At 39.5% G+C, this 11,637-nt stretch overlaps 2 protein-coding genes across 6 annotated transcripts; one reads left to right on the top strand and one right to left on the bottom strand.

Annotated features, from left to right (window-relative positions):
* Positions 1–1,272: 1,272 nt before the first annotated feature.
* Positions 1,273–3,878, bottom strand: naa10 (N-alpha-acetyltransferase 10, NatA catalytic subuni). Of its 4 annotated transcripts, none has more exons than XM_063893877.1 (8): positions 3,649–3,878; positions 3,400–3,498; positions 3,234–3,292; positions 3,094–3,148; positions 2,857–2,972; positions 2,579–2,623; positions 1,985–2,069; positions 1,273–1,818 (listed from the first exon to the last, which is right to left on the bottom strand). In XM_063893877.1, the coding sequence occupies exons 1-8, from the start codon at positions 3,667–3,669 to the stop codon at positions 1,636–1,638; spliced, it is 663 nt and encodes a 220-aa protein (XP_063749947.1). In that variant the 5' UTR covers positions 3,670–3,878; the 3' UTR covers positions 1,273–1,635. The 4 variants fall into 4 exon arrangements, with proteins under 4 accessions (XP_063749947.1, XP_063749930.1, XP_063749939.1 ...); XM_063893860.1 differs by having other exon boundaries at positions 1,273–1,827; positions 3,649–3,874; XM_063893869.1 differs by having other exon boundaries at positions 1,273–1,827; positions 3,094–3,139; positions 3,649–3,874.
* Positions 3,879–5,312: 1,434 nt separating this feature from the next.
* Positions 5,313–11,486, top strand: zgc:158263 (ceramide kinase family protein). Of its 2 annotated transcripts, XM_063877372.1 has the most exons (13): positions 5,314–5,713; positions 6,579–6,674; positions 6,915–7,052; positions 7,145–7,273; positions 7,569–7,632; positions 7,743–7,888; positions 8,417–8,491; positions 8,612–8,764; positions 9,035–9,140; positions 9,966–10,069; positions 10,291–10,487; positions 10,569–10,885; positions 11,022–11,486. In XM_063877372.1, the coding sequence occupies exons 1-13, from the start codon at positions 5,590–5,592 to the stop codon at positions 11,122–11,124; spliced, it is 1,752 nt and encodes a 583-aa protein (XP_063733442.1). In that variant the 5' UTR covers positions 5,314–5,589; the 3' UTR covers positions 11,125–11,486. The 2 variants fall into 2 exon arrangements, with proteins under 2 accessions (XP_063733511.1, XP_063733442.1); XM_063877441.1 differs by lacking the exon at positions 6,915–7,052 and having other exon boundaries at positions 5,313–5,713.
* The last annotated feature ends 151 nt before the right edge of the window (positions 11,487–11,637 follow it).

The following is an 11,637-nucleotide window of genomic DNA, read 5'->3' as shown; positions in this document are numbered from 1 at the left end:
ACACACACACACACAACACCACACACACACACACACACACACAAACACACACACACACACACACACACACACACACACACACAACACACACACACACACACCCAATCAACCTCGCCCTCTTTCACAACACTTTTCTCACTCACACATTCAGTTTGAGGCATTAGTGTTCCACTGGTCTAGTGTCAGAAGTGAAACCTCTGAGTTCTTCAGACATCTTCTTGAACTCTGCAGCAGGTTTCAGCCCTATCAAACAGCAGCTGCTTTCACTGATTAGTCCCTCTGCTCTGGTATTCACAGACTGCTCAGTGAAATCAGCTGTTTAGTGTTCATGTGGGGGTAAACATTAATACTGAATGAATACTTGTTGAAGCAGAAGACTAGTGGACACAATTTACATACTTCATGACCAAACAGTTTATGAGTAATGGAGTTATGATTTATATTATGCCTTTTTAGTCCTTTACACTGTTTGCAAACATCGACCTAATCAAACAAGGATAGCATTAAATCAGCCAAACTGCTTATTATTGTTTATCTGATTACTACGCAAGCTTTTCCTAAACCACAGCAGCATTGGCATCTTTTAGCTTTTGATGAAAAGTGTTAAATGGCATGGAGGTGTGAAAATGAGCTATTTCTTAGTTGTGACAAACAGAATAGTATGCTACCCTGTTTCCGTCCTATAACACACAGGATGAGAATTTGTAATCAGCGTTAAAAAAGACAAAAAAACAAAAGGCTTATGTTGGCTGGTATGCAAGCATTTTTTAAATCCAGTTTCCTACTTTGTTTGCCTATTTTACTATTCAGTTATAAAGCTTTAATATAGAGCTTTGTTAAGTGATTCATCTTAAACCCCCTTTATTTAGCATTATGATTTATATCAGAAAATGGCAAGATTTCATTTGTAACAAAAATTGAACTAAACCATTCCGCTGCCATTAATGGGTAACAGCATGCAATCCTTTCTTTTTTTGTGAAAGTGTACAGGAAAACCATACTTTGTATAATGTATACAACAGAAGTAATATTTTTAAGTGACCACTTCACTGGCCATGTAGGTGGTATTTCTGGTGAAAAAAAGGAGTTAATAATTAAGTATTGTTTAAACTAAATGTAATTAGAAATGTCGGTTCACCTATTAAATAAAGTGGTCAAGAACTCACTCTTTCCACATTTAATTGACTCTTATCAACGTGTATTGCAATACACTTCTATGTAAAGAATAAGCTGCTTTTGACACCCTTTACGGAATAAGTGCAATGCAAAAAGTATTATTTGAAAGGTTTATTGGCAGTATTTTAAATATTTAAGAGATCAGATTGAGAAAACTTGAAAAGCACGTTTGTCTTTTGAAATTCTCTAGTTTGGAAAGAATTTTCGGCAACTTTTTGAAATGATAACAGCAATCCAATAAAAAAATTGACACCAGTTTTCTTTTAAATGTCATTCAGAGAACACCCAAATTCACATCATTATCCAAGTCTTTCAGTTCATCACTGCAGTGGAAAGCAAGATTTGAGAAAAAAAATGTGACGGGAAAGGCTTTGACCCAGGGATAGTCACACAGCTTGTTAAGCCAGAGATAAAAAGAGAAAGTCAGGCATGAATTTAAAAATGTCTAGGACTGCAGCGTCATTGTGAATCAGAGGAAGAATCTTTAACGTCTGTGCTTTCCGTTGCCTCGCTGACTTCACTGAGCTCTTTGCTCTCTCCTCCGCTGTCTCTCTCGTTGTCCTTCTCCTGGTCACCAGGACCGGCCGGGCCCTGGCCTGATGGGGCCTCCTGACCCGAAACACGCACTCCAGGCTTTCTCAGCTGTGGGACATATAGACCCAAAAACAACACATTCACCATTAGAAACTGTTCATGTGAGTTCAGGGGAGTTAATCGTCCCATGAGGTCAATAGGAGACAGTGAAAATTATGTCAATGCTGCGCCAGGATGTGTTGCCATAGTGGATGAACTTAGACAGGGTAGTTACCTCATCAGCCATGTGGGCCAGGTCTCTCTTCATGGCGTAGGCATCCTCCCCATCTGCATAGTATTTAGGCTCAACCTCACTAATCCTGTGGAGGAACAAAAATATATATCATCACTCGGAACAAATATCTAAAAGTCAGGGCTGTAGCTGCCAACTTCGAATGCAGAGGTCAGGTACTTTGCACATATTTTATAAATAGAATGTATCAAGTCCAAATAATGGAAACAAATGAGACTCGTTTTGTGTTGGTTCAGTTTAAAGTTGAATATATTTTGATAAGCATGAAGCCTAACATTTAACAAAATTGAAGGAGTAGAGATGGAGCATGAACAGAACAACTTTCTCTTGCCCAGTGACAGTAAAGATCAATTATTATATGTTTAATAGGCCAAGTTTTCATTCAAGACGAACATGTTAGAACAACCATACAGCAAAATTATGCATCTGCAACAAGCTATTGTCAGAAAACTTTATTAGACTAGCTCTACTCATGCATTTCTGAAAAGCCAGGCTTATATCAAGGTAACTGTAATATAACCAAACGAGTACATACATTATAATTAAAGCAATGAAGTTGTGTAGTAAGATACTTACTGGAATTTGAGGGTGTTCGAGTACAGATGCAGAGCTGCTCGGTTGCTGCAGTAGGAAGAAAAGATTGGTAAATCCCTTGAAAACAGGAGCGCTGACAGTAATTTCCTCAGCACATTTTGTAAAACAGGGAACCACACAATTATGTATCCAAACAAACTGAAACCAGGTCCACAGCAGCCCAACGACCCATTGTTGAAAGGAGCCTGGGACTTCAGATTTTCATTACCTAAACTACACTGAAACCATTGTGGATATGAAAATAAATCCTTTGAATCTACCTCTTGCGGACATGAAGAGAGACATATTTAGCATTGAAGTTCTCTATCATGGCCCGACTGGCCTGGTCCATCAGCTTTTGAGCCAGGCCTAGACGTCTGTGGGAACGCTTTACAGCCTGGAAGACAAGAGATATTGGTTTTGGTGGTCCAAGAGAAGCAAGCCACATTTGACAATACTACAAAACATGTAATATAAATAATGGAGGAGATTTATGAGCTGTCTTTCTTCAAACTCACCAGAGAAGTAATGTGTCCATGGGGGACATCATCAGGATCCTCCTCCCTGTTAAGACTTCACATTAGTTTATTTTGGAAAACATTATACGTTAAATTTGTGAAAATGTTGTGAAAATTAAAATATGGTAAAATATACTCACATCTTTGCCAGCACATATCCCACAATTTTGCCATTTTCATCTTCTGCGATGTATGAGAGCTGAAACAATAAAAACTGTGTCAAACATATACTAAGGATTTTGAGCAGCGTTTATGTAGAAGTGGTGTTAGCAGGAACAGGAGAAATGGGAAACTGCACTCAATCACCTGCGGCCAAGACAATCCATGATAGAAATAGTATTTCATCTGGTAGTTTTCTGGGAGACACAGCAGGTTGCAGTGCTGCATATTCATAAGGTCCTCCGGCTGGAAGGAAGAAACTGGATGTCACGAAGATGCATGGCACAATTCTAACCCTTTAACCGGCCATACTTGTCCTCTTTTCACATTTAGCTTAGCTTAGCATTGAACTCAGTAGAAACAGCATGGCTGTCGAGAGGTTTTCAGCACACTTACCCTTGCGTTTCGTATGTTCATCTTGTTAGTTGGCTTGTAATCTGGACTGGAGACAGAAATAAAATATACTACACGGATCAATCAATAATAATAAAACTACAAAGTTGTAAAGAGCTTGTCTCGCTAACTAGCTAAATCGACGTGCTAGCATGGAAGAGAAGGGAGGAAGGAGCGTGCCACAATAACGACACTTCCGGTCACTGTGTCGGCTGGGACTTCACAATAAGAGTTGGAACGTCAGCGTGATGCACAAAAATGGCGAAAATAGGCTACAAATCACTTTTCTTTTGAAGGATGTCTTAAAATGGATAGTTACCCGGGTGTTATATTGTGGATAGTAGCCGCACTATTTATTACCTACAAACGAGTTTAAATTGGATTATCAACCAAAACGGTTTGCTGTTCTGGGCCTCCAGATACCCTGGTTCATTATGTGCCAATAAATAGTTTCAACTTTGCAACATAAGGGTACAATATCAACTAAATGGGCCATGTGTTGGGTTTCAAGGCAGTCGAATAAAGTCAAAAATCTAGAAACAAGTCTTTAGAGAATCCACACAATTTCTAAAAATGTGGTCTATGTATGCTGACCATTAAATTACATGATATGTTGTCGTTAACCATACTTCCTTTTCTTTAAGAAGTGTCACAACAACCCAAGTTAAGTGTTATGCATTAATCTGGTGACTTAAATCTGACTCGTTCAGGTCTAAAAAATATACATTACTTTTGGGGCAAGGGCATTGTTTCTTTAGTTGAAAAGTAAAAACTCTGACTATATTTAAAATGTATCTTCTTTAAAATGACGGTGCTGAGGATCAGGGTTTGGTGGTGTCTCTGTGAGGGCCTATTTAAAGTTATTTCCCAGGATGCCCCCTAGCGAGTTAAACTGGCCATGGTTGGTACTATAAACTACAAATATAAACTACTATCCTCAGTGTCCTTTGTATGCAGATGTATGTTTACGATGAAACTTTGCTATAATAAATCTAATCTATTACTGATTTTAATAGTTTTTAAATACATATCATATACACAAAGTTTCCAAACAAATGTTTATTTCTCAGAAAGTATACAAGGAAGAGCTGAAAACAAAAGCAAACAACACCTAACACAGTGTAATGGAATTCAAGATACTACACTCCATCATTGAAAAATAAATATTTTCAGGATATTTTATTCGTGTATACAAAAATGCCAGTTACCAGTAGCATTTTCAAGATACATTTTTTATGTGCTTTAAAATTCAGTCAATTTTTTGTTTCAATGTCATTTGTTTGAATTCATAACTAGATCTTTGACTAATTAACCTCAGCTCATCAGAATCCATAGTGAGTTTTATTTCTGCCCATTCCTCCCACATAACAGAAATACATCCAAAATTTGAGAATATTTCTGTTCCTTTATGCAATGTCATACGTTGACAATCCTTTATGAGGTACTGTGCAGCTTTAAATGTAAGCTTTGTATAATTTCCCAGTAGTGAAACACATACAGGGAATATTTGTGATGAAACTCATGGAGCAAATAACTGGAAACACAAGGAGTGCAGAATGGAGTTTCTGGCTAATAACTCGGGTACAGTAGCTCCTTTGCATCCAATCACAGTGCAACATGCAAATCGAGCAGGTGTCACCAGGGAGGGACTGAAGAGGAAACGAATATTTCCAGAATAACAGCTGTGTGCCTGGCAGGTGTCGACAACATTGAGCAGGAACAATGGACTAAAGTGTCTCTCAAGACAGAACTTCAGATTAATCAACATATGAAGACTTTAAATGCCAGATAAGTGTTCGGTGATTTGTTGACTGATGGCGAGATAAGTTTGCCAACCTGCCTCTATTTCTCAGTGATGAAAAAGTTATGGGTGTCAACTGTGATCATGAGAGTGTTTTGATAAACCGGAACGAGTGACGCTGTGGCTGAGAAGCGCTTCTCCAGATGGAGGCTGACCTGACGCTGGAGTCTACTGTGTGGGTTGGGAGTAAAAGATACCGTGCAGTCCTGACAGGCTGGCACTTCAACTGGACCGAGCTAGACAAGAAGAATCGCGACAAGAAAACAAGTAGGTTGCTTTCTTTACACCATCTCTCCAATTGTCTTCCCTATAGACACGTGGCTTTATTTATATATTATATTTACATTTAATTTCTGAGCAGAGGTGGCATAACACGGTGATGACAAACCAAACTTTGGTAGGCCTATTAGGGAGGAAACTTTGAGACACCATGAACAAAACACCTTACGTGTTATTTTGGACAATTGCAGGGAGGGTTTAATTAAGTCCATAGCTCTGCAACACGTGAAGAACAAGTTCAACAGCACTAACACGAAACACAACCTACAGACAAGACTGGCTAATGGAGAACTAAGACACCTCCAGGCATGTTGTCTTAGCACAAAAATGCCTCCGCCCACACATGCACACAATGTACAGCGGGACTATGTCGCACTTAAAACTGTTTTTAAGACACTTGTGTCACTTTTTTAAATATGCAATGACTTGCTTTTATATGTTTTTAAAATCAATAGCACCAAAAAGGATGCAATGATGTTACACATAGATATCATCATCTCTATTACTTTTAGAGTAACTAGCTGAAGTATGAAATATGAGGTCCAAAACCATTGTTAATAAACTTTCATTGTTGGCAGATATTTGTTTTTAATAGTAATTAATACGACCAATGTGTGCCAGTGATTCAACATGTAACATATTAGAACTTTGATATTGAATTCTAGCTATATCTCAGCATTTCTTTATATGTGTTAGGATGCAGCCACTATTATGTTACACCTTTGCTTTGACACCTCCTGTCACATGTAAACATATCTGCTCTGAGGAAGGTCTACACGTCATTCCAGTTGAATGTTCTATTCGATGTATGCAAAGAAGCCACTCCACTGAAGTCTGTGCTGTGTGATTGAAGTTTCAGTGCCTGTGGCCGAGGTTGTTGGGGTGGAGGACGGTCGGGTGGAGATCCTGCCCCAGAAGTCAATCGAGGACACAGACAAAGTCTTTACAGGTGGGTTCTCATGCAAGACCCTCAGATATCCCAAAGAAACCAAGGCCACAGTCAAGGCTTAAGTAAATAATAACCATCTTTTACACATAGCCATGGAGTTTAAAAGTATATGACAATATGAGTTGCCTACATTGGTTATACAATTTATTCAAATATGCGCCTGTGTCTCCCACATTGCAACAGGTGACATCATGGTTGTACCGCATGGTTTTGTTTTGTTTATCTAAAATGTCCCTACAGTTTTCTACGTGAAGCGCAGCAGCACTGGGAGCTCTTATGGGTTACTATGGAGACTGGGCCAAACCCAGTTCAGCGTCCCCAGTCGGGTGCTCAGAGACCAGTGGACGAAACACCTTAGAGCAGCTCTCAAAACTCACAGTATGGATGGATATTTAGAAAAGTTATATTCCAATCCTCTTGATTTTTTGTGGCTCCCAATAACCTATAATATTTGTAAATGTGTTGTTCAGGTCCGGTGCGGCCTAATAGGCTGTTAGTGTTTATCAACCCATATGGCGGGAAGAAGAAAGGAAGGAAGATCTATCACTCTCTGGTTGCCCCTCTGTTCGAGCTTGCTGGCATCAGCTGTCATGTTATTGGTAAGAAACAACAAAGAGGTGTTGCATAGAGATGTATTTATTAATTTAATAAGAAATAATGAAAGGGATTTGTAGTCTCGTGGATATTAGAATGACAAATTCTCATGTCTGTATTTTACAAAATACATATTTTTAGCCTGTCTTTAACTACTTCTGTTGGCCTATATATTGTCACTATGTATAACACAACATTATATTGTTATTTTAAAACCATGTTATACTTCTGATTATGATAACGCATTATTCAGTTGATAATAATATCTGTCTATATTTAATCATGCTATTTATTTTGCAGTGACTGAGCGGGCAAACCAGGCCAGAGACCATCTCCTGAAGAAAGACCTGACAGGCTTTGATGGGTAACAGTTATATCAGCTTCAGAGCAAACTCTGTGGCATGTGAGCATTATAGCTGCTAAGCTCTCTGGGAGGTGCCTCACAACAGAAACTCTTGTGTTTGTTTATAACAGCGTGGTGTGTGTGGGAGGGGATGGCATGTTCAGCGAAATACTCCACGGTTTGATTGGGCAGACACAACAAGAGGCAGGCCTTTGTGAGAATGATCCCACTGTGACTTTACAGCCTTGTCAGCGTCATATTGGCATCATCCCTGCAGGTAATGACACTGTTAATAAATGCTTGCATTATAATGCTTTTTATATTGATGTTATCTCAAGACCACACATTAATTATTTTGTTAACCGAACAAAAAAAGCTCCACGACAACCTGTTTCTGGATAAATCAAAAGTTTCCTCTTTTTATAAGAGATCAGGAGTTCTATGCCAGCATGCATGGATGGCGTCTGAACAACTTTAGCCAGTGATTTAGGCTGAAATGTCAGATGAAGTAGTAGGCTACTTATTATCTTCAGACTGTACAACATTCAAAGTCTAAAACAGGCACGAATGGTGTTGATCAGAGTATAAATTACACATTTATGCCTTTTCATAGTTGTCGGTTCTGATTTCACCTCTAATATCAAAGTATCATAGTATCTAATGATCTTAAGGAAAACAGCATGCATTGTTATCCAAAAATCACCAAAAAATAATGTAAATAAAAATGATTGCAAGATAGTTTGTTATAGGCTTTCTAAAATGATAGCAGTAACACATTCCTCTTCTACATTTGTCTCTACTGTAGGCTCTACAGACTGTGTGTGTTATGCCACAGTGGGAGTGATTGACCCTGTTACTTCAGCTCTGCACATCATCATTGGTGAGGAAGGATTTTAAAATTCTCTCAAGGTACTCAAAAAGAAAATTTAAATAATTGAACAACTCTGAGCTCCAAAGTAAAGCCTGTATGCTGCTTCCTTTTCCGCACAATACCTTGCAGGAGACTCTCAGCCTTTGGATGTGTGTTCAGTCCACCAGGCTTCTAGTGTGGTGCGTTACTCTGTTTCTCTGTTGGGCTATGGTTTCTACGGTGACGTACTGGCTGAGAGTGAAAAGCACCGCTGGATGGGACCTCTGCGATATGACTATTCAGGTGTGGACTGATGATTCATTCAGAGAACAGAAATGACTCTATGCTTAGTTGCACAAGATGCTGTTTGATTCTCTGTGTCTATTTCAGCTTTCAGCTTAAAGATGCAAATGTATTTGGTAATTCTTACTCACATGACTAATATGGAAGGAATTACTGTGACACGTATACTCTGTTTACAAAACCACATTCCCCGCATATCTGGTGTTTTTTAAAGTGTTGTTGACACATGTCCTGTTGTGCATTTCGCCTAATTCCTCTCTCATTGTGCAGGCACAATGGTGTACCTGAGCAACAGAAGCTATGCAGGCATAGTTCAGTATCTGCCAGCAGACCCACTGCTCTCCAGCCCCAGAGACAGAACGCGCTGCCTCTCAGGGTAAAACACCAACTACTAATAAGAAATGACACAAACAAAGAGTACACACATTACAATATGTAATGAACATAAAACAGACTTTACAAAAAAAAAATCATTATGCATATCAAATTATACTCTTTATCTTTAATGTTAACCTTAAAACTCAGACAACAACTTTTATGTGACTGTGAAGCAAACGTCTCATACAACAACCACCACCACATTATTATTTTTATTTAAACTTTTAAGTGACTCTTACTGGATCACAAGAGTAATGACCATGAACACAATGGAGCACAGTGGTAGTTTTGGAAGAAACCAATAATAGCATATTAACTCGAAGAACGGCTGAAAGCTTGTTGTTTTTTCGGATGACTAACCTTACTCCTAGCGAATGAGTTAGTTTAAAAATAATGAGATATTTTATTAAAAAAATTAGGCCATTTTTTAAAAGACAGTAAACCTTAAACTATATGTATACGTACGTAATGAGGAGAGAAAGTGTCCCTGAGAGTAGCATCATTATTAATAAAGCACCAGTCAACTGGTTCAAATTCTCTGCTTGAGACACTGTAACTGCTACCAGCCGCAGCAGGGACTCAGGTGTTGGGTGCACCTTGACGAGGGTAGAGACCCGGGCAGGAGCAACTTGATCTAGATGAAAGATGAGACTCAGTCTCCTGTTAGAGAGCACCATGTCTCTGTCTTGGTCTGAGGCAGCTGCCTCTGGCTGTCAGTAAGTGCTTTATAAGGTTGTTATGAATGGGCGACAATGGTGAGGAGCTTGTTATTTCACAGACGTGCAAGCAGAGTTCCAATCAATTGTGTTGCTTGTGTGTTTAGGTGCAGTGTGTGTTCCAGAAGCACAGAAAGACTTTTCCCCCACTCTTCAGACTCTGGCTCCTTATACAGCTCCCACTACAGCCAGTTCAGTAGTGACTCAGAAGGTAATCACACCCAAACACACACACACACTTTTTTTATTAAAAGAAAGTGATTGCAATGCCTCAGTGTGAGTCTTTTGTCCAAGATTGTTTTATTGAAGCTTTTATGAGGGTTGTAGTGCTGGGGTTATTAAGTACTTCCTAAGGAAAGTAAAAAAGTGATAAAACAAACATAACATTGTTGATTCAATAACAACATCATGGCTCTTTCTGTGTCTTTCTAGGTGAGTGGGTGAGTGTGGAGGGCAGGTTCAGGTGTGTCTCTCTCACTTGCATGTCCAGCTCGTGTCCCAAAAGTCCTCTGGGCCTCTCTCCCTCTGCTCACCTAGCGGACGGTACCGGGGACCTCATCCTGGTATGGGACACTCATCCACTGGGATTCCTCAAGTTCCTCTACAGGCATACAAGTACAGAGGATCAGGTATGGGCTCTTTCACATTAAATCAAAGCTAGTCTTGCATGCTTAAACACTACTTGACCCGATCTCTGCCACCTCTCTTAGTTTGACCTGCCGTTTGTGGAGGTCCACCGTGTGAAAGCCGTCCGTTTCTCTCTCCCCGCCGGGAAAGAGGAGGAAGCATATGAAGAGATCGGAGGGTCGAGTGGTGGGATGGATGAAGAAGAGAGAAGCTATATTGAGACTGTCAGTAGGTCTGGATCCCAGCAGCATCTGGCAGAGAGAGGCCCAGGTAGAGAAATGACCAACGTGCAGAAGACAGCAAACTCCTTCCTATGTGGCCTGTGCTGCAGCAAAGCTCCGACTGTGTCAGTGTGGAACTGTGACGGAGAGATTCTGCCTTCAACCGAGATCCTCAGCAGGTAGGAGTTCAACCAGCCACATGTTTTGTTTTACATAAAGTAATGTATTATCTTCAGTATCAATGTGTAACTCATCTTAGTCATAAGTACAAACAGAAAACAGTAGTTTTGTTTTTACTGTGTTCACTTCTCTTAGGGTTCATGGTCAGCTCGTGCATCTGTATGCTAGAGGCATCGAGGACGGAGCAGCCGTGCACTGCAGCGATGATATTGAAAGGGGATGCACACTACAAAAATAGTCTGACTTGCGTTTTGGATGATGAAGGGATAGTGACAATGGGAATGTTTTTTGAGCTAAGCTAGTTTGGAAATTTGCTGAGACAGCCTTGCAACCTGTCATGGCCAAAGAGTTCCTAATATTTCAGGTAACCTCACATGTTTTTCTTTTTGCAAAAATAAAAAAGAACTATTTATTCTTTAATAAGTGTTTGTTTGTTGAATGCTAAAGATGAAAACACTAATTAAGATATGCTACGTGTTACAAGTATCTGTAGTACACGTTTCCCTCGCATGTACAGGGTTTGAATGCATTTGTAGCCCAAAAGTCTTATTTATTTTACAAGCTCCCAGTATAAAAACTCAATAAAAAAGAATAACTTGATTACTTTTTATGCTTTATTTTTTGTCAAAATATAGACATTGTACAGTGAAAATCAAACAACTTGTGAAGGAACAAATAAAGCAGTCCCAGAATAGAAGTTGTTTAAACACACACTTTCCTGCACTTCCCACGACCCTCTGAGTGCTTTCAG

The sequence above is a fragment of the Eleginops maclovinus genome, chromosome 1 (assembly GCF_036324505.1).
Source record: "Eleginops maclovinus isolate JMC-PN-2008 ecotype Puerto Natales chromosome 1, JC_Emac_rtc_rv5, whole genome shotgun sequence".
NCBI lineage: Eukaryota > Metazoa > Chordata > Actinopteri > Perciformes > Eleginopidae > Eleginops > Eleginops maclovinus.
Note: the sequence above shows the minus strand (reverse complement) of the source record. Positions and strands in the feature narration are given on the sequence as shown.